Source organism: Manis javanica, chromosome X (genome assembly GCF_040802235.1).
Source record: "Manis javanica isolate MJ-LG chromosome X, MJ_LKY, whole genome shotgun sequence".
Taxonomy (NCBI): domain Eukaryota; kingdom Metazoa; phylum Chordata; class Mammalia; order Pholidota; family Manidae; genus Manis; species Manis javanica.
Window position 1 is genome coordinate 137,948,289 of NC_133174.1, and position 25,290 is coordinate 137,973,578.

Here is a 25,290-nt window from a genome sequence, read left to right on the forward strand (position 1 = left end):
AAACTACAAGACACTCATGAGAGAAATTAAAGACTATACCAATAAATGGAAACACACCCGTACTCACGGATAGGAAGAATTAATACTGTCAAAATGGCCATCCTGCCTAAAGCAATCTACAGATTCAATGCAATCTATATCAAAATACCAACAGCAGTTTTAATCTCACCCTGAGATATTCCCATGAATGCATCTTACATTCATCCCTGTTAGTCACATAGTGATTCCAACAAGATTAGGACAATTAATCAGGAGCAATGTTGGTGAAGAGACCAGGGGTTACATGCAGTGTGTCATATTTCAGATGGGAATTTTAGAACCCAATTCTGTGACCAAAGTGCTTGAGTTTTCTTTAGTGTTGGAAGGACACTTCTTTAAATATAGCAAAAATGTAAAATCATATCCAACTGAGCCAGAATCTATAATAATTTGGGTGCTGTATGCATGTTTCCTTTAAATAAAACCAGTGTTTTTGAAACATGTAAAAAAAAAATACCAACAGCATTCTTCAACGAACTAGAGAAAATAGTTGTAAAATTCATATGGAACCACAAAAGACCCCGAATAGCCAAAGCAATCCTGAGAAGGAAAAATAAAGTGGAGGGGATTACCCTCCCTGACTTCAAGCTCTACTACAAAGCCACACTAATCAAGACAATTTGGTAGTGGCACAAGAACAGACCCATAGACCAATGGAACAGACTAAAGAGCCCTGATATAAACCCAACTATATATGGTCAATTAATATACAATAAAGGAGCCATGGACATACAATGGGGAAATGACAGCCTCTTCAACAATTGGTATTGGCAAAACTGGACAGCTATATGCAAGAGAATGAAACTGGATTATTGTTTAACCCCATACACAAAAGTAAACTCAAAATGGATCAAAGACCTGAATGTAAGTCACATAAAACTCTTAGAAGACAACATAAACAAAAATCTCCTGAATATAAACATTAGCAATTTTTTTCTGAACGCATCTCTTCAGGCAAGAGAAACAAAAGCAAAAATGAACACATGGGACTACATCAAACTAAAAAGCTTCTGTACAGCAAAGGACACCATCAACAGAACAAAAAGTCATCCTACAGTATGGGAGAATATATTTGTAAACGACATATCCGACCAGGGGTTACATCCAAAATATATAAAGAACTCACATGCCTCAACACCCAAAAAGCAAACAACCCAATTCAAAAATGGGTGGAGGACATGAACAGGCACTTCTCCAAAGAAGAAATTCAGATGGCCAACAGGCACATGAAAAGATGCTCCACGTCAGTAATTATCAGGGAAATGCAAATAAAAACCACAATGAGGTATCACCTCACAACCAGTTAGGATGGGCAACATTGAAAAGACTAAGAACAGCAAATGCTGGCAAGAATGTGGAGAAAGGGGAACACTCCTACACTGCTGGTGGGAATGTAAGCTAGTTCAACCATTGTGGAAAGCAGTATGGAGGTTCCTCAAAAAACTAAAAATAGAAATACCATTTGACCCAGGAATTCTACTCCTAGGCATTTACCTAAAGAATGTAGGATCCCAGTTTCAAAAAGGCATATGCACCCCTGTGTTTATAGCAGCACTATTTACAATAGCCAAGAAATGGAAGCAACCTAAATGTCCATCAGTAGATGAATGGATAAAGAAGATGTGGTACATATACACAGTGGAATATTATTCAGCCATAAGAAGAAAACAAATCCTACCATTTTCAACAACATGGATGGAGCTGGAGCGTATTACGCTCAGTGAAATAAGCCAGGCGGAGAAAGACAAGTACCAAATGATTTCCCTCATTTGTGGACTATAACAATAAAGCAAAACTGAAGGAACAAAACAGCAACATATTCACAGGCTCCAAGAAGGGACTGGCGGTTGCCAAGGGGGATGGGTGGGGGAGGGTAGGTGGGGAGGGAGGGAGAAAGGTATTGAGGGGTATTATGACTGGCACACATGGTGTGGGGGGGATCAGGGGGAAGACAGTGCAGCACAGAGAAGGCAAATTGTGACTCTGTGGCATCTTCCTATACTGTTGGGCAGTGACTGCAATGGGTATGGGGGTGACACTATAACTTGGGTGAATGTAGTAAACACATTGTTTTTTCATGTGAAACCTTCATAAGAGTGTATATCAATAATATCTTAATAAAAATAAAGAAACCAGGTTTTGAATTTAAAAAATATAAATTAAAAAAACACCCAACACATGCTGGTGAGGATGTGGTGAAAAAGGAGCCCTTGTGCACTGCTGGTGGGAATGTAAGTTGGTGCAGCCACCGTGGAAAAGAGTGTGGAGGCTCCTCCCTTAATTAAACAGAACTGTCACATGACCCAGCTATCCCACTTCTGGGTCTATATCCAAAGGAACTGAAATCAGGATCTCAAAGAGGTATCAGTACTCCCATGTTCACTGCAGCATTTATTCTCAAAAGCCCCAATAGGGAGATAACCCAAGTGTCCATTTATGGGTGAATGAATCATGAAAATTTGGTATATACATACAACAGAATATTATTCAGCCTTAAGAGAGAAGGCAATCCTGCCATTTGGGACAACATGGATGGGTCTGTGAGACATCAGGCCAACTGAAATAAGCAGACGTAGAGTGCATCACCTCACTTGTATGATGAACTTAAAATAGTCAAATTCATAGACTCAGAGTAGAATGGTGGTTACCAGGAGCTAGGAGAAAAAGGAAATGAGGGAGGTGTTAGTCAAAATGTACAAAGCTTTGGGGGAAAAAGGAAAAGAAGGTGACTAGGATGCAGGTTTTGGAAGTGGATAGAGATGATGGTGCCACAATATGGTGCATGTCTTGAAATGCTACTGAATTGATCGCTTTAAAATGGCTCATTTTATCTTACTATGCTGATGGACAGTGACTGTAATGGGATATGTGGTGGGGACTAGATAATAGGGGGAGTCTAGTAACCATAATGTTGCTCATGTAATTGTACATTAATAATAGCAAAATTTTAAAAATGGCCAATTTTATGCTATGGTATTTACTTAATTTTTTTTTTACAAAGAGGAATGAGTGGAAAAGGAGACTATCAGCACGACTGCACGTGCATTCTGCAACTCCATTTTAGTGAAAACAAAGTCTTTCCCTTCAAATGATCACGTTTCCTTACTCCTTGGAAAGGCTCTGGCCACACAAGTGCATACCTCTGTGTGAGGAGCCCATCACTGCAGATGTCTGCCTGGCCAGAACCACATGTGATAACCTCCTGCCATTCTGTGTTCTTTGAACCTAGCTCATTGTCGGTCCACAGATGATTTTATAATTTGTTTGACTCTTTACCTATAAAATGAAGTATAGCTTACCTGTCCCAAGGAGGATATTTATGTCTATGTTATGGTGATGTGTATAGGTAGGAAAGAGAAAGTACATTACTGAAACCATTATTTGGGCAATTTTAAGAAAAGCAATTGCCACTTATATAAAAGCTTAAAACATGTATCACTCAAACAGCTCTTATGTAAAAATATTTGTTTTTCCAGCTTAAAAAGAAAAGCAACTGACCATAGATGTAAAGGCTTATTTGTGGAATCTTAATTCTGTCCGACTGATGTACACGTCTATCCTTATGGCAGTACCACAGTCTTGATCACTAGGTTTGTGGAGTTCTGCCTTGCTATGCACAGTTTCCAGAGAAGTCTGTTTTCTCTCAAGACCTACAGGTACCATTTCAACAGAGGGTGTTCTTTGCATGCCTGTGGAACCAGCTGCTCTGTCAGAGCCTGAGCCTGTCGGGATGTAGGACATGAGCTTGGATTTGTGCACTTTTTAAGATACTATTAACTACACATTTTCTTGCAGTGAGCCTTTAAATGGGATTATCACCCATAACTGAGATGAAGAAAGTCTAGCTGCTTATCAAGGAATTAGAATAGTACGTCTGCTTCATCAAAGCAGCAAGCTCTGAAAAAACCTGTTTCTGTGAAGATGCTCACAATCTCAGCAAATGCTACCAGGGGCGATTCTTTACAGTATTGGTTACAGCACTGAACAAAACCGGTCAGGTTCGTCCAGGCGCGCCTTAACGATGGCACCATGGCATTCTGAGGAAATGGGGATGCTTGAAAGCAGCTTAATTAGGCAAAAGCAGAAGTGGGTTCCCCTGTGAGATGATTACACAGAGAAAAAAGGAGACATGGAGGGAGGGATGGGGAGGAGAAAAGGGATGGAAAGAGCAGGAGAGACAGACCAAACGGGAGAGTGGAGGAAGGATGAAGCGGAGGAGCAGAATTCGGAAAGCAACACAGATAAACCGTGAAAGTGAAAGAAGCCAAAGTCCACTTATTCTGTAAGTCCATTTACAGGAAATGACAAGAATAGGGAGATCCAGAGACAGAAAGGGTATCAGTGGGTGCCAGGGGCTAGGGGAGGGGAAGAATCGGGGTGATAAGTAGTGTACAGGGTTTCTTTTGGAAATGAAGGAAACGTTTCAAAACTGTAGTGATGGTTACACAACCATGGAAATACAATTAAAAACCACTGAATTGTATGTTTTAAATGGGTGAAGTATATGCTATGTGAATTGTATCTCAATAATTAAAAAAGAGCAATACTCCAGGAGCTTTTCTTTTGCTTAGAATAAAGTGGTCACCATGCCCTATAAGACCCTATGTGGTCCAGCCCCTGCCAACTTCTGTCTTTTCTCCAACATTTCACACTCTGGCCACACAGGCCACCACCTTCCAGGCCCCAAAGCCAGCCCAGTTCTTTGCTGCCTCAGGGCTCTTACACCTGATCCTTGGCCTCAAAGACTCTTTCTCTGCTCCTTTCATGTCACCTTTCCTCAGAGAGGCCTCCATCACCTTGAAGTAGCCACCCCTTACCACCTCCTTGGGCCTTGCCTATCCCATCACCCTGTTGTATTTGCTCCAGAGTACTAATAAACAAATTATTCTATGTACTGTGTCCTTGCAGACAAAATAGCTCCATGAGGGCACTGCCCTAATCCAGATGGTAATGGCCAGCACTTGGAATCATGCCTGGCAGCAAGCAGGCACTCAGACATTGTTGAATGGATGAATGAAGGTCATTTACAATACCCTGACCTTGGTGTTCAAGGATTCATTAAACAGAGAACATACAATGTACAAAGAGATGATTTTCCACCAGAAAAATAACTGAGCCAAGGGGAGACAGTCAGGTCTACCCTGGGAAACCTCAGTAGCATTAAACAGAAGCTAAGATAGAAAACAAGGATGGCACAGTGATATGGTCTTAAAGCATGCCATTCAACCAAAGACATCATGTGCTGGTGGTCCTTTGGGTCCCAGACACACTGACTGATGGGTGCTGATGAGGAAGATCAGATGGGCAGGTGCAGGACCGAGAAAAGGATGTAAATATTAAAAAATCCCCCCATCAGACATTATAATTAGCACACATAATATATACGTAGGTCATGGGGAAGGCAGAATAGAACGGAGAAGTAATGACTATAGCATCTTACTACACTGATGGACAGTGATTGCAGTGGGGTGTGGGGGGAACTTGATAATATGGGTGAATGTTGAAACCACCACGTTGCTCATGCAAAACCTTCATGAGATGTATATCAATGATACCTTAATAAAAAAAAAAAGTCCCCCCATCAGGAAATTACCAAATTTACTAATGGAGAGGGGTGGGGGGGGTGCGTATCTGTCATGTTTGTTTCGTTTTTTTGGTCGTGTTTGTTTCTGGAGATGTTAAACGATTTCATTAAAACTATCACTGCTAATAAATTAATTATATTTATGTTCCTGGGACTCTAAAAGGCCACTTGCATGTTCAGGACTGTGTGCATGCTCAGGAAAGACGCTTCAGAATACCATAAGCCCTGACCTCACACCATACACAGAAATGAATTTCTAAGAGATTCATACTTTTAGGTATATGATTCATTTTGATTTCCTTTTTTTGTATAAGGTGTGAGGCATGGGTCCGACTTCGTTCTTTTACATAGCCAGTTGTCCTAGCACCATTTATTAAAGAGACTATTCTTTCCCCATTGAATGGTCTTGGCACCTATGCCAAAAGTAAACTGGCCATAGATGTAACAGTTTACTTCTAGACTCAATTTTATCCCATTGACTCTTTGTCTATCTTTATGCTAGTACTACACTATCTTTGATTATGGCAGGTTTGTGGTAAGTTCCAAAATTGGGAAGTGTGAATCCTCAACTGTTTCTTCATTTTCAAGATTGTTTTGGCTATTCTGGGTCTACTTCCATATGAGTTTTAGGATTAGCTTGTCCATTTCCTCAAAAATTCTAGCTGGGACTTTGACAGGAATTATGTTGAGTCTGTAGGCGCACATTCCTCAATTTCAGTAGGTGCACATTCCTCATGTGTGCTTGACTCTTACACCAGAGACCCAACCACATCCAGTCTTACCAATCAAATCAAAGAACAATACTTGTACCAAGTCCTGTGCTGAGAGCTTCAACACAGGCCATCTCATCTAATCTTTACAATAATCCCAGGAGGTAGGGCTTATTCTTAACCTCACACAACAGGTAAACAAATTGAGGTACAGAGAAATCAGGTGACTCATCGAAGGTGACAGTTAATAAGTGGCAAAAGCAGGGTTCAGACACAGGAAGTCTGGCTCCAGAGTCCCTGCCTTTCTCAATCCAGAATATATAGAGAGATCCCAAAAGCCTATTTAAAAAAAAAAAAAAGAACCTAGCAGAAAAATGGGGAAAGGATCTGAAGAAAATGAAAATGGCCAATATATATATGAAACCCCATCTTACTATAATCAGAGAAATGCATAATAAGCAATGATATTTTGTCCATCATATTGGTAAAATGTTTTTGGTAAAATAAGGTGATGGTACAGGCCTGGGAAAAAGGTACTTTTTTTTTTCTCACAGTATTGGTAGGAATATATAACGGTATGTTCATTTTGGAAATGATTTGGCAGAACCATTAAAATATAAAGTATGTATACTGTTTGGCCTGGTAGTCTCACTGTACTTGAGCACAAAGGATATGGATGAGAATGTTCACTAAAGTCTTAGTTGTAATTGCACAAAACAGAGACAAAGCATATCATGTCTGCTAGTAAACAAATGACATCACTGCCCATGGTCAAAGCCACACCACTAGAATGCCAGCTCCATGAAGTGCAGGTTTGTGTCTGAGATAGCAATATGCAAATATATATACATACATAATGTTGTAGGTTGAGTGGTAGCCCCAAAAATATATAATTGAGTCTTTAACCCTAGAACCCGTGGACATGGCCTTATTTGGAAAAGGGTCTTTACAGATATATTAAGTTAAGGAACTTGAGATCATTCAAGGTTATCCAGGTGGGTTCTAAATCCAAGTGTCCTTATAAGAGACAGAAGACACAAACATAAAGGAGAAGACCCCGTGAACATGGAGGCAGAGACTGGAATGATGCAGCTACAAGCCAAGGAACATCAGAAGCCACCAGAGGCTAGTCTGGGTGAGAGAACATTCTCCTCTAGAGCCTTCCGAGGGAGCGTGGTCCTGCAGACACCTTAACTGTGGACTTCTGGCCTCCAAAACCAAGAGAGAATAAATTTCTGTGATTTTTAAGCAACTCAGTTTGTGATACTTTGTTATGGCAGCCCTAGGAAACTAATACAGATAGATATATTTACTCAGATCTTTGATACATACATTTTTTTAAAAGGTTGTGAAACAATACACAACTAAATGAAAAGCCCTATATGTTATGTAAAACAAAACACTAATCTGTGTGTATAGATGTATATAACAGCCTAGAAAACTAATTGGGATCTGCATTCCCTCTTGAGATGGGAGTGGCTGTTAGTAGAATGGGGAGAGATCAAGGGAAATCTCAGCTTTACTTTCTAGGCATTCACACATTTTTTAAAAGGATGGTTTTAAAAAGAATGATTCAAAAATTTTAAAGAGAAACTGATGATAAAGCTTAGAATTTGAGAGAATATATGTAGACACCATTTTAAGAAAAGTCGTTGTAAAAAAAAATTCTAAAAGGAGAAACAAATCCCTTATTCAATTCAAAGTGCTTTTATCTGAGCCGGAAAAGACAGTCCTCAAAGGCCACAGATGGCATGTCACACCAGTAGGGGCATTTGCTGTAAAGGTTATTATACATTGTTTGGTATTCTCCAAAAAGGAAACAAAGGATTTTAAGTATTCATATTTTCTTTTAAATAACACAAGTTAGGATAGTCATATTTTATCTGATGAAACACAGGCCATGCAGTGTTTTCCTTGAGTGTGTATTCTGAATGGGTGGCGCATATTAATTATCATTGTTTGTTTTTAAGAGTTAATTTGATTTACTACTTACGCTTTACTGAGGAAGTTTCTTTCAATGCATCCTCCAGACTGAATTCATCAAAGTCCCCGGATCCTAAAAATAAAAAAGTGATCTTTAAATTTAACTATCTTTGTATGAAACAATACTGATATGCTCTCCCGTAATGGTCATTTTCCTTTAGACAATGTCATGAAGGTAACACCACAAAAGGAAAATAGTTGAAGCCACCTAAAGATATGAGTTGATAGGGATAAGTTGTTTGTGGAAGACTATCAAAATTAAAAAAATTTTTTTAAACCACCTTTCTAAAACAGAAGAAACAAAATAGCAGTAGACCTATAGACACAGAGAAAGGTCTAGTGGTTACCAAAGGGGAGGTGTTAGGGAGGGGGGGAAGAAGGAGATTAAGGGGCACAATAATTCACAGTCATAGTATAAGTTGGTCATGGGGATGGTAGTAGAGCATGGAGAATACAGTTCATAATTCTGTAACATCTTACTACATTGATGGACAGTGACCGCACCAGAGGAGGTGAGGGCTTGATAATATGGGTGAACATTGAAGCACTGTATTGTGTATTTGAAACCATCATAAGATTGTATATCAATGATACTTCAATTAAAGAAAAAATAGCTTTCAGTCCATTAGAAAGTTGAAGGCTCAGCTACATGGAACACAAAGTACAATCTTACAAAAAAACCTTCTCCATAATATAACATTTGCAACAAGGAATATCAGAGCCCAGGGTGCTAATGATAATGGGCCAAGTTCTTTCATCCTACCCCGTGTCTCACAAAGGCTGCTCTGCATTTTGTCAATCCAGGGTACCTTCCCCCCTGACCCCACACCTATGCTAGTAGATCTGATTACACATAACTGAGAAGGCTCTGGGGAAAAGCTTTTCATGAGATCTTATTCCTCAGAAGTGTACCCATCTGCCCAACCAGCTTACTATTGAACTTGACAGCTATCATTCCTTCTAGATGACTGTGTAGTTTCCCATAGGGTATACACATTATCAATTCTCAAGCAAACCACCATGCATGTATACTGGAATTGAACAAATAAGTAAATGGATGGTGGACTTAGAAGCCAGGTTTCTCACTGTTGGAGAGGGAGGTTACAGATAAGAGAAAGCTAGAATGACTCACATGATAACAGATTAGAGCAGGAAACATCAGTTTGAATCATGTTTAGCTTAATATATATACACTTGGTTACATATAGAAATATTTATAGACATGTATAGATATATGGGTTAATATGCAGACATTAATATTCCCTTGCTGTCAGCTGAGAGGGCCTAAAAGCAACAAAACCCCAGTAGCAATGAGCACACCTATCACCTATATCTTGGTTTTTAAATACCATTCTCCAATAAAAGGAACCAGAGTTCCTTGGAGAAACAGTTAGTTGATTCTAGGATTGGGGCAGGAAATATGTAAGATGAGCTTGGAGCATCTGACAGTGCCAGGAAGTACTTTAAAAAATACTGATATTGATGCGTATAGGTCAAAGGGGCACAGGACCAACTGAAAGAGTTCCCAAGGCTAAAGCTGGAACAACCTAAGTAACTAAACAGTAATACTGGATTATAACCCGAATATCCATGAGTCCACGCTGATATAAATAATTGAGCAAATACATAAAAGGAGGAGAATTTAATTACATAGATCTTTCTCCCCCAAAAAGGTGATTAATTCCCCACTCCTTAAGTACTGACTTTCTCCCAAGAAGGTGGGATGGGGGAGAGTAACTTTACAGTGGAGAAACCAGACAATTTCGCATTCAGTAAGGGGATCAAGGTTAAAATCAACAGTGATGAGTCATGTTGATCATATGACCCTTGGTATGATGTGATGAGAATGGCACTTCACCTGTGTGGTCTTCCTCTCAAAAATCCGTAACTCCAGTCTAATCATGAGAAAAACATCAGAATTGAGGGGCACCCTACAACATACCTGACCAGGACTCCTCAAAACTGTCAAGGTCATTAGAAGAAAAAAAAAAGTCTGAGAAATTGGCACAGTCTAAACAGCCTAAGGAGATAAAATGATGGAAAGTCATGTGGTACTCTCAATTGGACCCTAGACCAGTAAAAACTAAGGAAATATGAATAGTGTATGGACTTTTTAGTTAATAATAGCATATCACTATTGGTTCAATAATTGTGACAAGTGTACCATACTAATACAAAATGTTAATAGAGGAAACTGGGTGTGGAGCACAGGGGAGCTCTCTTATTAGCTTTGTACTGTAAATATGAAGCTGTTCTAAAAAAATAAAGTTTATTTTTAAAAATTCATCTCGTATAACAAAAAAAACCTAAGGGTAACCTCTAAAAAAAGATATATAGCATATATAACCTCTCACTCATTCAAGAAAAAAATGAAGGGTCGACACCAACTGAAAACCAATCCAACAAAAGTCACCAAGTGGGGAGAAAAGAAACAAGGAACATGTTAAATAGAAAACAGAACTTTAATATAAGAACATGTACAATCATATCAGTAAAAAATGACCATCAAATAGGGCAAATGTATCAAAAGATAAATGGGATAAAAAGATCTCTCTATGCTGTTGACAACATATATACCTAGAACAAAATAGAAAAAAAAGAATATGAGAATAGAGAAATACATATGTCAAGTAAATGCCAATAGGAAGGGAATAGATGTGCCAATATTACTATGACAAGATAAAATTCAAGACCCAAACCTCTAAATAGGAAAAAAAAGCAATTATTTTATAGGAATGAAGCATTTAATACACCAAGAAAATAAAAGTCATAATACTTAATAACCTAGCTTCTAAAATTCTAAAGTAGACTTGTGCTTCTTGCTATGATGGAGTAACTGATATAAGAGTAGCTCTCCTATCATCAACACCCACAAAACAGACAAAATAAGAGACAACAGCGTTCAGAACTGAACAATAAACACGGAAAGACTACAATCCCTGAGATCAGAGAAATTGTGACAGGTGAATCCAACAGGTTATCCTGGATTGGATCCTGAACCTATAAAGGCCATTACTGGGATAACCAGTGAAACGTGAATGAAGTCTGTCAACCAGATGTTAATACTGGACCACTAGCAATTTCCTGATCTTGACAGATGTACTGTGGTCATCAAGGATGTCTTTGTTTTTAGGAAATGCACACTGATCTATCAAGAGGTAATGGGCATATTTACAACTGATTCTGAAATGACTCAGAAAAAAATATTTGGAGATACACAGCAGAGCAAATATAAAACTAAAATCTAGGTTAATAGTAAATAGAAATTCCTTGTGTTAGTATGGAGACAACTGGTGAAACTTGAATGGGGTCTGAGGATTAGGTGGTAGTAATGTATCAATGTTAATTTTCCTAATTCAGATAGTTACACTGAGAAGATATACAAGGATGTCCTTGTTTGTAGGAAATGCACTCTAAAGTATAATGGGGGAGGTGATGGGGCATCAGGTAGGCAACTTACACTCAAGTGACTTAGGAGAAAAAAGAAAGTTCCTTATACTATACTTGTAAATTTCCCATAGGTTCGACATTTAAAACATTGAAATAATTTAAGTATGCATCTCTTTCAACTCAGCAATTGTAATTCTAGGTACCCGTTAATAGAAAAATGTGTGTATACATGCCCAAAGAGGTATATACAAGAATGTTCACAGCAGTACTGTTTACAATAGCAAAAAGAAATGGAAACAGACCAAGTGTTCATCAAAGAAAGGTTAAATGAAATATGGCTCTTCAACACAATATGTTCTGTAGCTGTTTAAAAGAATGGGATGCTCTCAGTAAACCAGGAGTAGAAGGGAACTTTCTCAACTTAATAAAAAATATCTACAAAAAACCTATAGCCAATTTTACTCTTAATGGCGGGAAACTAAACTTTCCCTTCTAAGATCAGGAACAAGGCAATGATGTCCCCTATCATCACTGTTTTCAACATTATACTGGAAAGTTTAGCTATTGCAAATAACGATAAAAAAAGGTATGCTGACTGGGAAGGAAGAAAAAGAACTGTCTTTATTCACAGAGAACACGATGGTCTATGTAGATAATTCAAATTAATTTACAAAAAAAATTTGTGGAATACGTGACTATAGCAAGGTTGCAGGATACACGGTTAATATAAAAAGCAATATCTCTCCTATATCTCCTAATTTGAAATTAAAACAACACCATTTACATTAGCAACTCCCCTCCCAAAATACCAGGTATAAATCTAACAAAATACGCATAAGATCTATATGAAGAAAACTAAAACTGATAAAAGGAAATTAAAGGAGAACTAAATCAATGGAGAAATATTCCATGTCCATGGTTAGGAAGACTCAATATTGTCAATGTATCAGTTCTTCCCAACTTGATTTACAGATTAAATGCAATCAAAATGTCAGCAAGTTGTTTTGTGGATATTGACAAACTGATTCTATAGTTCATTTGAAAAGGAAAAAGACCCAGAATAGCCAATACAATACTGAAGGAAAAGAACAAAGTTGAAAGACTGACATTACCCAACCTCAAGAGTCACTATAAAGTTACGGTAATCAAGACAGCATGATAGCAAAAATAGAGACAAACAGATCAATGGTACAGAAGAGAGACCCCAAAATAGCCCCACATAGTCAACTGGTCTTTGACAGAAGCAAAAGCAATACAATGGAGAAAATAGTCTTTTCAACAAACAATGCGGGAACTGGACAACCACATGCAAAAAAAATGAATCTAGACACAGACTTCATATCCTTCATAAACATTAACTCAAAATGGACCACAAAACAAATAAAAAATGATAAAGCTCCTAGAAGTAACATTGGAGAAAATCTAGATGACTTTGGTTTGGTAATGACTTGCTAGATCTAAAGCCAAAAGCACCATCCATGAAAGAGAAGTTGATCAACTGGATTTCATTATACTTAAATTTCTGCTGTGCAAAAGACACTGCCAAAAGAAGGAAAAGAAGCTACAGACTGGGAGAAAATATTTATAGAAGATACATCTGACAAAGGACCATTATCTAAAACATACAAAGAATACTTGTAACTTAATAAGAAAACAAGCTGATTAAAAAACAAGCCACACCCCAGTGGTCCCTAGTACCCACTCACCCCTGCAGACCTAGGATTCAGGCCTCTCATGTGGACCTGAAAAGACACTTTGTAAAAATACACCAATGGCTAACAGGTACATGAGAAGATACTCAAATCACCAATCATCAGGGAAATGCAAACCAAAATCACAACATGATATCATCTCACACGTGTTAGAATGGCTTGTATTAAAAAGACATTAAGTGTTGGCAAGGACGTAGAGGATTCCCTAATCCTTGTGCACTGTTAGCGGAAAAGTAAATTGGTACAGACACTATGGAAAACATGGAGGGTCCTCAAGAAATTAAAAATAGAACTACCATATGATCCAGCAATCCCATTTCTGGGTAAGTATCCAAAGGAAATGAAATTACTATCTCAAAGAGATCTCTGCACCTCCATGTTCACTGCAGCATCGGTCACAGAAGCAAGACATGGAAAGTACCTAAATGTACACTGATGGATAAATGGATAAAGAAAATGTAATTGATACACGCACAAAATGGAGCATCACTCTGCCATAAAAAGAAGGGAATCCCGTCTTCCACAACATGGATAAACCTTGAAGGTATTATACTAAGTGAAATAAGTCAGAGAAAGACAAATACTGTACAAACTTACATGTGGAATCTAAAAAAGCTGAACTCATAGAAACAGCAGATGGTAGTTGTCATGGGCTAGGGTTTGGGAGAAATGGGGAAATGCTAGTCAAAGGGTATAAACCTCCAGTTATAAGATGAATAAGTTCTGGGGATCTAATGTTCATTATATTGATTATAATTAACAATACTGTATTACATACTTGGAAATTACTAAGAAGGCAGATCTTAAATATTCTCACCACACACAAAAAATGGTAATTATGTGAGGTGATGGAGTTGTTAACTAACCTTATTGTGGTAATTATTCCATAATATCTACATGTATCATATCATCACATTGTACACCTTAGGTTTACAGTGTTATATGTCTATTATATATTGATAATGCTGAGGGGAAAAAAAGAAAAAGATATGAACCATGTGAGTCAGACTGGCTATCTACCCTGTCATGTTGGTAACATACCTTATTAGAATGTTTCTAAAATTATAAACAACCAATGACCAAGGTAGGAAAAATGAGCCAAGGATCTAAAAGACCCCTCAAGAGGATACACAGATAGCAAATAAGCATATGAAAACATGCTACACATCATATGTCATTAGAGAAATTCAGATTAGAACTATAAGATACCACCACACTACCTATGAGAATGGCCAGAATCCAAACTGCGGACAACCCCGAGTACCAACAAGGATGTGGAACGACAAGAACACTCACTCATTGCTGGTGGGAATGTAAATGGTACAGCCACTGTGGAAGACAGTTTAGCGGTTTCCAACAAAACTAAACATATATATGACAGGAGCCAGCAATGGCACTCATTATTTACCAAAGGTGTTGAACCTGCACACAGGTGTTTATTATTTTACTTGTAACTGCCCAAACTTGGAAGCAACCAAGATGTCCTTCAGTAGCTGAATGAATGAACTGTAGTACATCTTGACAATGTAATAGTCTTCAGCTCCAAAAATAAATGAGCTAGCAAGCCATGAAAAGACATGGAGGAACCTTCAAATCATTAAGTGAGGGATACCACACCACAGGTGGCCTAGAATCGCGGTGGTATTCTATACCTCTTCCATGCAAGCTGGAAACAACTCAGTTTGCGTGTAGCAGGCAGGAATCCTCCGATGAATGGCTCTGACTCACCCCCTAGCACAAGGCACAAACTAGAAAGCAGCTGACTCCCCATAGGTTCAATTTACAAGCCCCAAATAACTGTATCTGGGGGACCAGTGTTCAAGTATTCAGCAAACAAGTTACCTCATTCCACTGCAGAGGGCCACAAAGAACTTCTTTTAATGGAAAAAGCATGTAGTAAGCTGCTAACAACTGTCTGAGAAGTCCTTTCACACTGAACAGAACTTTGGAAATGATACCTAGGAACTTGTGCGTGCCCTAGAGAAGATCCACTTAATAATGAAAGTGCTGTTTCTAATGACAGACACCACAGCAGCCTGCATCTATCCTGAAGTGGATTTTGTCCCTTTGGGAGGGAACACAAACTTGACCTCATATTGCAACCTGACCCACTGTGACTGGCATCTAAAACTAAGGGAGTGTTTCAATGGAGGTTGTAAAACTAGGCACAGTGGGCTCTTGTTAGAGACCTCTGCCATGAACTTGACTGGGATCCAGCCCCTGCCAACACCTTGATTGAAAAGTCCGATCCAGGACAGAGCCCATCCGATGTGCCCCTTCAGTAGCCTTCCACTTGGATTGAATTAACCGCTCCCTCCTCTGCTGTTCCTCCTGCCTGTTCCACTGAGTTCATCCCAAAGGCACAACTAATCAAGGTAGGTGTTTCTGCTCACCCTCTCTCTAGACCTGCCCTGCCCAACAAAACAGCCCCTACCCACATGTGGTTGTTTAACTTAAACTTCAGAAAAATTTAAAAACTCAGTTAGTCACAATAGCCACCTTCCAAGTGCTCAACAGCCATGCATGGCTGATGGGTACAGGGTTGGATAGCATCAACAGAGCACCTTCCCATGAGGACAGTGAGCTGCCTGAAGCAGGGACCAGGCCTCAGCCATCTCCATGTCAGTGCCACACACACGTCTGGCAGCAAGGCGACCTTCCCTAAAGGTGTGTTCACTGTGATCGCCCAACTCTGTCTCAGTGTTCTCAGCGCACCTCCAATCCGCTCCCACAGAATTACCAGCACACAGTACCTGATACTGCTCTGTGACAAGTCCCCTTGGGGGTTATGACACGAGCAAATGCGCCTCTGCAGAGGAACGCACCTGCTCCCTGCTGCTGCATTAAGGACTCAAGAGGCAGTTCAGACTCCTGCATGCCTCCTCCCAAGAGCACTCAGGGACACCAATTCCCTGCTGTCTAAGGATGGTTTCTCTGCTACCTTCTTCCTTTCTACATGAGAGTTCCAGTTTTTTTGGGCAACAGTCTAGTACATATCCTAAACAGCTCTGGTTTTCAAATTTTGAAATCTTAACCCTTCTCTGTGGATGAGTAAGAACATGAGAGGCATCTGAGACTGATAAATTGCAAAGATGTCATCTCAGGATTTCCATTTATCTGTCCATGTAGATTCCACAAATGCCCACACTGTTCTTACGTTTGTCCAAGAAAGCCAGGACACCACCCACCTGCCTGACATCAGGGCTAGTGCCTGCATCTACACCACAACTACAAAGGAATGGAGCTATTCAGCCAAGAGGAAGTGGACACGGTCAGCAATGAGGGCATTCACATTCACAGGTGCAGGAAAGACCCACTGGAAGATGGCCAGAATAAAATTCCCACCCAGTGGTCAAATCCCAACCCAGTAAATATGACTGTGGCTCAAGCCCCTTGATAGCTTGAGTTCAGGGAATAAGACTAAAAATAAAACCAACAGATGGAGCCTTGTGATGGCAGGGGAGGGGCACAGCTTCACCTGAAATGAGCCATGGGATAGGGACGCCTTGAACATGATGAAGACCTTGCCGGAAGTGGCTGCCCAGGAAGCCACGTTTCCCCTGCCCTCTGGCAGCGGGCCACCACGGGCATAACAAAAGGAAAACTGCAGGTGGGAAACACAACTTCCTGTCTCCCTGTTGCCTGCCACAGAAACATTCCCCAAAACTGCCTGTGGGGAGTCTATGTGACAACGAACTGGCACTCGTGGTCAAGTTTACAAATGTCTCTGGTGAAAATGATTTCTCTCCCTTAATACAAACAAGTAGGCTTCGCTCTCCCACCTCGTGCTGGAGAGCATGGGAGCAAACAACACCTGCTAACTTGGGCTGCTCTCTGACTTGCCTGAATTTTTGCACCCTGTAAACTCTTGCCTCAGTCTAGACTCAAACACATTTGTCCTTATAAATTTATGCTTTTATACCTCAGAGCATGCTGAGTAATTAACATCCTCTGGGTTAGCTCAGCACTGCAGCATTGCAAGGGAACATGAAAATGGCTTTCCTCTTATTCTGATTACTAAATGGATTCAGCTACTGCCACCTGCGCTCCTGCTAGTTTCATGAATAAATTTAAAGCACTCCCAGAGAGGACAATAATGACATGAAGGCAGCGTTCACCAGACGGCGGGGATCAGCCCTTCAGTCCAAACCAGCCCCCACTATCAGTACTCCACATCATTATGGTCGTCTCTGGGTTTCACCGCACACACCTTGCTCTGGTCACCTGCTATATAAACAGGAACTTGCTGAGCCAGCGAAGGATTTAGATGCAGGCATCATGGCTAAAGTCTGTTTATGTATTTCCAGGAAGCACCTGCGTGTTCTATGTAGAGGGAAAGCAGCTTGATTTTAAAGGTAGGGGAGGGTTTTTTGTAAACAAATTGCCTAAGTCACTTTACTGACTGAGAGGACAGTTTCATTCTTCCTCTTGGCCCAAAGGTAAACATCTGTGGTGGCTGTTCAGAGCGATCCTAAAGCAAAGTGGGATGCCTGCAAGGATGACCATTTCCACAGAAGTCAGAACCTCAGTCAAAAAAAAAAAAAAAGAGTAGGGGGCCAGGGGAATGGGGACTGATGGCCAGTAAGTACGGGGTTGCCTTTTGAGACAATGGAAATATTCAGGAGTTAGTGGTGATGGTTGCACAACCTAGTGAGTATACTAAGCAGCACTGGATTTGAGGCTTTAAAATGGTGAATTTTATGTTATGTGGATTATATCTCGATTTTGAAAATGCAGTAGCTGTCTCTAGGTACAGTTTGCAGCACACAGCTCTGCAAGGGGGTATCCTGGGACCTCAGAAATACTTGATCAGGGGAAATGTGAGGGCCCCAGCAGTTAATCACTGGGTAGCAGAAACAGAAATGGCCCTGGAGCTGAACAATATGAGGTCTTGTTACAACTTTGTCCCTTGCTGACTGGGGGCTCTGGAGCATCCACTTGACCTCTTGTTCCCATATGGAAAATGAAGGCATTAACTGGATTGCTCAGCCCCTCAGTAGAGTGAGGTGGGTGACACGATGGAAACAAACCACCATTGGCCAATAAAGTGCCATGATGATGTGCCAGGAGGCTTGGGACTTTCATGATAGCCCTATGATGACAGGCACACTGCTCTTGGGGCCACAGCTTTTAAAAAGCAGTGCAAGACACTAAATGCCTTGCCAAAGGTGACATTGCTGGTATTATATCAAAAACTGGAGCCCAAGGCTTCCCAACTCTGGTCCAAGGTTGTTTTAAGATAAGACATGAGGATATCAGTACTGATGACCAACTTTGAAGCCAAACAGCCCCAGTGCAGGTCCCAGTTCTACCATTCACCAGCACACGCTCCTTGGGCAAGAGCTTTGACAGCTCTGTGCCTCTGTTTTCTCATCTGTAAAATGGAGTAAACAGACTCTATTGCAGTGGGTTGATCTGAGGATTGAACTGGTCACTATAAAGTAATCAGCACAGTATCTGACACATAGGAGTCTCTCAAATGTTACCTATTAGTATTGTATTTGGTATTAACTAAGGTAGAATCTACTAGAAGATCCACAAGTAGAAGGCCCTCAATAAATGTGACTAAATAGCTTATGAGTCTTATTAAAGCATTCAAAAGAGAACAAAGTCACATTCTGATCTGAACTCACCCAGTGCCTTATGAAGCTTTAGATCCCACTGATATGACATAAGCCTGGGAAATTAAGGCACAAGCGTGTCACAAGGCCATCCTTAAACACTTCTAAGCCACAGGCTCTTGACTAACAACAATCACTGCACATGGCATTTTCCTTCTCCTGCAGCCCATGAAACATAAGCACAAATGGACAAATGTGTAACTTCTTAAGTGAGGTGGGAAGCTGTCTCTGGTTATGTGGCACAGACAGAAATTTCCAAATCAGAGCCAGGCAGAGCTGAACAGGACCTCAGAGATCATCTGGTCCAGCCCACTCATTTTAGAGACAAAGAGAATTCATTAAAAGGTTGACTTTGGGGCTGGGGTGGGGTACAAGCTGCTTAAACAAAACCAGGATCACCTCAGATGGGTTCAGATGAAATTCTGGGTTCCATGATGCACCTGGACTCAAGAGCCTGATCTACCCAGTCAACTTCAAAGGCAGAGCAATCACGTCACAAGGTCCAGGATTAGCTAGGGACTTCCCCATGTTCATGAGCAGGCTTGGTGGTGGACTACAAGCCTATACTTGCCAGACCCATCAAGATTTTGGCCTTACCACCTGGCCAGGCCAACACAAAGGGAGAAAGGCACTGCGAGCCCAAAGTGGCTCCTATGTGTCAACAACCCAGACCTTTCTCCTGAAATCCAATCCTGCAGGGTGTGCCCTCCAGGGGAGAAAGCCACAACTCCTCCAAACAAAATGTGCCCAAACTGGCCTCTGTCTTCCCTGGCCATTCCAGTCTAGCTTCCTTCTTTTGCATAGCAGAACTCAAGTGACTGCGTCATCACCTACCTAGGGAGCCGAGTCAGAAGCATGGCCATTATTCTTGACTCCTCCTCCCTCAATTGTGATCCATCCATAATCAAGTTTTACCCATTTTACCACCAAAATATTTCTCATATCTATCCCATCACCTCTACTTCTGTAGCCACTCCCTTAATTTCTCATCTTAATTATCACAACAGCCCTTTAACTGCCCTCCTAAGTGTGAGTTTTTATCCTGCTACCAGAAAAAATGTGATACAAAGATACAGTTGGGTCACCCCTGTTACTCAAAACTACCAATTTCTCCCCATTGCCTAAATAATCAAGCCCAAATTCCCTGGGTATCATTCAAAACCCAATCATTATCTGCACTTTTCTATCTTCACCCACTCCCCGCTTTACCCAGACCCCCTTCTCTTCCTACGGAGGTGGTCAGCATGCTCCGAGGCACTTCCTGCATGGAGCCCATCTGATGCCGGCCCCCGCTGCCAAGTAAAGCTCATCACGCTGGTCATCCTTCATCTTTCACTCTCCTTGTATCAGATGCATCTGGGCCTGTCGTCCTTGCAGTTGACTGCAAACTCTTTGAAGATAGTAACTGGGCCTTGATCTTTCCTGCATGCCCCCACATACCAGAAACCCTTATTCTATAATAGTATTTAGTTCACTGTCTCAAACTAATTACTCTTCTAACAGATGCTTAGATTGGAAACCCAAAACCACATATGTCCAGGAAACCAACACTTACAACTTATTTTTTAAACTAGTGAATAGTCAGATCTTCTGCCAAAGAAACCCATGCAGTTTCTTTCTCTATGTGCTCAAATTTTGAGAAATAATTTTATAACAAGTTAGGAAGACAATGAACCTAGAGGAGTCAAACCTCAATTCAAAAGTGCTTCCTAGTAATCCATCTGTTCCTGGAAATGTGACTTTGGATCAAACTGCAACATTTTGGATCAGTCAGAACACAGAAGTCATTTTCAAGGAAGGTTCCCCCACTGCCGGTAGCCTAAAAGATATGAGAACCCCTCTTACCGGAGAGTCCTTTTGCCCTACAGCAAGTGTTAAGGAAAAGGCCCATAAAGACACGCCTATTCAGATTCTTTGCCCAATTCTTAACTGGGTTGTCTTTTGATTGTTGAGTTGTAAGTTTTTAAAAAAACATTATCTGGAAATAAGTTTCATCAGATACATGATCTGCAAAAGTTTTCTCCCATAGTGCGGTTTATCTGCTCACTTTCTGGTTTGTTGTAGCACAAAAGTTTTTCATTTTGAAGTCCAATTTATTATTTTTTTCCTTTTATCACTTGGGCTTTTGGTGCCATACCTAAAAAGGCTTTGCCTAACCAAGGTTATGAAGGTTTACTCCTGTGGTTTCTTCAAAGAGTTATATAGTTTTAGTTCTTATATTTAGATCTATGATCCATTTTGAGTTAATTTTGTATATGGTGTGAGATAGGGGGATTCAGTTTTTTTTTTGCACATGGAAATTCAATTGTCCCTGAACCACTTGTTGAAAAGACTATTCTTTCCCACCTTGAATTGCTTTGGCACCTTAGTCAAAAATTTGATCATAAATTTGAGGGTTTATTTCCCAATTCTCATTTTTATTCCATCGATCTATATGATTATCCTTATACCATTACCGAGTCTTAAACTCTGCTGTGGTGTAATAAGTTTTAAAATCAGGAAGTGTTAGTCTACTAATTTCATTTTTCATTTTCAAGACTGTTTGGCTCATCTGGGTTCCTTGAATTTCCATATGAATTTTAGGAACAGCTTGTCAATTTCTACAAAAGAGGCGCTAAGACTCTGACTGGGACTGCCTTGAATCTGTAGATCAATTTGGGAGGCATGACCCCATCTATTTTTAAACATACTCCAATCTCTCCTATTTCAAACTAGAAAACCCTCTTCTGACTGTATATCCCCATCCTGATGTTGCATTCTCTCTCCTTTCCTTCATAACCAAACTTAGAAAATGGCTTTCTATGCTGGATGCCTCCACTCCCTCCCCTTCCAATCACTCCTCGATGTCTCATAGCCACCTACCAGTTGTCCAAGCCAGAAACCTGCACACCATCCTGGATTTCTCTCCCACATACCACAGCCATGCTGCCATCCAGAGCTGTCAATTCTACCTCCACAACATGCCCTTAGCCCACCTGCACCTCCACAGCAGCCATGTCTTTTCAGGACAATCACAAGAGCCACCGCCTGGCCCTTCTGGGTCTACTGCCCACCATAACCCATTCTCCACACAGCAAGTACAGAGACAGCCTTTTTCCTTTTGCAACAAACATCATAGCACATCACTGCCCTGCTCAAACTCTCGAAGACCTTCTTCACTATGCTGGCTACAAACTCCACACACCTAACTATGGAACCGCAAAGCCCAGCCCAATCTGGCCCCTGCTTACCTCTCCCTATAGGCCCCCCTCTTGCACTGTACCTCTAATTTTTGTTATTATCAAGTAATGTATAGCCACTATGGAAATCTTAGAAAATGTGAAAAATAATGAAATACCAGCAAGTGATTATAAGAGATGAATCATGAGGACATTATGCTCAGTGAAATAAGGCAGTCACAAAAGCACAAATACTGCATGATTCCACTTACATGAGGTCCCTAGGGTGATTACATTTATAGACAAAAAGTAAAACTGTGGGTGCCAGGGGCTGGGGGGAGGAGGAGTTGGTGTTTAAATGGGCAGAGTTTCAGTTGTGCAAGATGAGAAGTTCTAGAGATTGCTTGTACAACAGTGTGAGTATGCCTAACACTGCTGACCTGTGCACTCAGAAATGGTTAAGAGGGTAAACTTTAGCTTACGTGGGCTTTTTTTGAACCACTATTTAAAAAAATAATAGCAAGTGATGGTTTCTTAAAGACTTCACAGAAGATGGAACCAGCTATGTGAGAGCATATACTACCTTTGGGCAGAAGCTGAAATTTAGTCATCTAATCAACCATCCCTTAGAATGCAGCAAACTCATCTCCAATGTGGGACTCGCAGGTTCTCAGCCAGGAGGGACAGGCTGACTAAGTTTGGGAACTTCTTCCCTCTCAGAATCACGTGGGTTGGGGGCCCACGAAGCCGTTTTTGAAGGTCATTCATGGGAAGAGTCAAGTTGTTGGAAACTTCTTTATTTTGACTGAGAATAGGCCCTGATCCTCTGGCACTATGAAGAGTAAGTCCATCCCCTGTTGTTCAGGACAGTCCTTCAGACATCTGAATCCTGTGCCGAGGAGATCTCACCTCCCTGCCGGCCCCACACCTCTTCCTCAACCCCTTCCTCCCTTTGACTAGTACAACAGTTCTCCATGAACCTGTCCACATGTGCATATGCACAACGGCGTGCTCAAGCTCCCTTCCCCAACACAGCCAATGGCAGACTGATGCTTCTGTCAACAAGCACACTCTCATGCCACGCCTGTGCACTCCGGGACAGGTGCAGCCCTGACAGCCCTTGATACTTGGGCGGCACTCTGTAAACACCGACTCAACAGTCTGGGGAGCAGGGTCAGAAACCAGAAAGAGGCAGCCTGTGGGTGTAAATTCGTCCTGCTCTGTAACTCCTTCTGGACTAGCTTATCACTGAAGCAGGCAATCACTCACTCATCCTTCAATACAAATCCTCAAAACGAGTGAGGCCCTCCTGTGGAAAAGGAGAGATCAGTGTCTTGGGCTATATAGGAATTTCAAAGAACATATCCAGGTCTGTGTCTGCTTGATCTGGCCAACTAAACCCCTGAACCAGCCAGTTCTATGGGTGACCATAAATCAAATAAGTTATTTAATACGATGCAAAATAAATTCACATTCAGCTGACCTTTCCCTGTTTACCACTCTATACTTGTGTCTCTATACACAAACTGGGGGGGAGGGGGGTGGAGGTGCTAAGGATACAGACATTTTGAGGATAGAACAAGAATTTTTAGAAGTCCATTAGAAGTGACAAGGGTCCTGCATGTCTACATTGCTGAGCACTCCTCAGTTTGGAGAAGGAAGAGGGCGGGGCCCAAGGAAAGCCTGTGTGTCATGGAGCAGAATCCAACTTGTCCACTTTCTAAGCTTCTTTACACCCTAAGTGTGTCCCTTAAAACATGAACCAAGCCAAGCTCAGTGTGGGCATGCTCACCATTAAGAGCCTCCGCAACGTTTATCCCCTAGTTGCCCCTGACATGGATCACACAGTTAGAAATTTTGCATCCCCACCTATACATGCAGGCAAGATCATAAGACTGCAACAAAGCTTCTCATTGAATTGTCTTGGCACCTTTGCCAAACAAATCCAACAAGCTAAATTCTGACTTCTACTCCTGGCCATCCACTTCACAGAAAAGGAGTCTGGGACGTCTGAGGCCAGGTCTTGTACCTCTTTTCCTCCATGGTATCTGAAGCAAAGCTGGGCACCGCACAGGTCCTTTGGGCACTCAGTTCATTTGTCAAATGAAGTCACACGGCCCAGTATTTTTTAGTAACACCAAAACCTTCTAGGAGGAGGCCTTCCTCATCTGAGGGAGGAAAAGCAGTGACTGATAACATACAACATGGGTAAGACTTGGGATAATCGAGTCTTGAGTGACAGAAGCCAGACCAGAAAGAAAGTGTACATGCTGTATAATCCCATTTCTATGAAACACTAGAAAATGTGAACTAATCTACAGCGACTGAAAGCAGATCAGTGGTTGCCTGGGGATGGGGATATAGCTGAGACTCATTACAGGGGAGAGGAAACTTCTGGAGCTGATGGAGACAGTCACGATCTTGACTGTGGTGATGTTTTCACAGGTATATACATATGCCATAACTGATTAGGCTGCACACTTCAAGCATGCGCAGCTTACTGTGTGTCCATTATACCTCAATAACACCAGTAACAATAAAATATATGTAAAGGCCTAAAGCCTTAAAATAGCCTCTGGGGGACCCTGGGACCTGCTCCCCCCCCCACCACCACAACCTCCACTAGGTGTTTTCATTTTCTTTCATAAAGTCTGGAATAATATGTACCAAGATGTTAATGGTAGTTATCCAAAAATGATGTGTATTTTACCTTCTGAGAATCTTAATTTTATATTCAAAAACAAAACCATTTATTAAAACAAGGTAAGGTAATGTTATAACAACCAATATCCCCTGTGGTAGGCAGAATCCCTCAGGATTGTCCACATCCTAACCTCTGGCACCTGTGAGGATGTCACTGTATGCAGCAAAAGGGACTTAGCAGATATAATTAAGGATATTGAGATGGGGGATTATCCTAGATTATCTGGGTGGGCCCAAGGTAATCACAAGGATCCCCATAAATAACAGAGGGATAAGGGATGGTCAGAGACAGTGTGATAGCAGGAAGGAGGCCACAAGCCAAGGAATGCAGGTGACCAGATGCTGGAAAAGTCCAGGAAGCAGACTGTCCCACAGAGCCTGGAGAAGGCA

General features: G+C 41.0%; 1 protein-coding gene across 5 annotated transcripts in view; it reads right to left on the bottom strand.

The window, feature by feature from the left end:
* The window catches only part of CD99L2 (CD99 molecule like 2), a 98,024-nt gene that overhangs the window by 41,515 nt on the left and 31,219 nt on the right, over positions 1–25,290 (bottom strand). For all 5 annotated transcript variants that reach the window (XM_037000490.2, XM_037000499.2, XM_037000480.2 and 2 more), the window contains one exon: positions 8,327–8,389. In XM_037000490.2, coding sequence (XP_036856385.1) covers positions 8,327–8,389 — 63 coding nt within the window. The remainder of the gene's footprint in view (positions 1–8,326; positions 8,390–25,290) is intronic.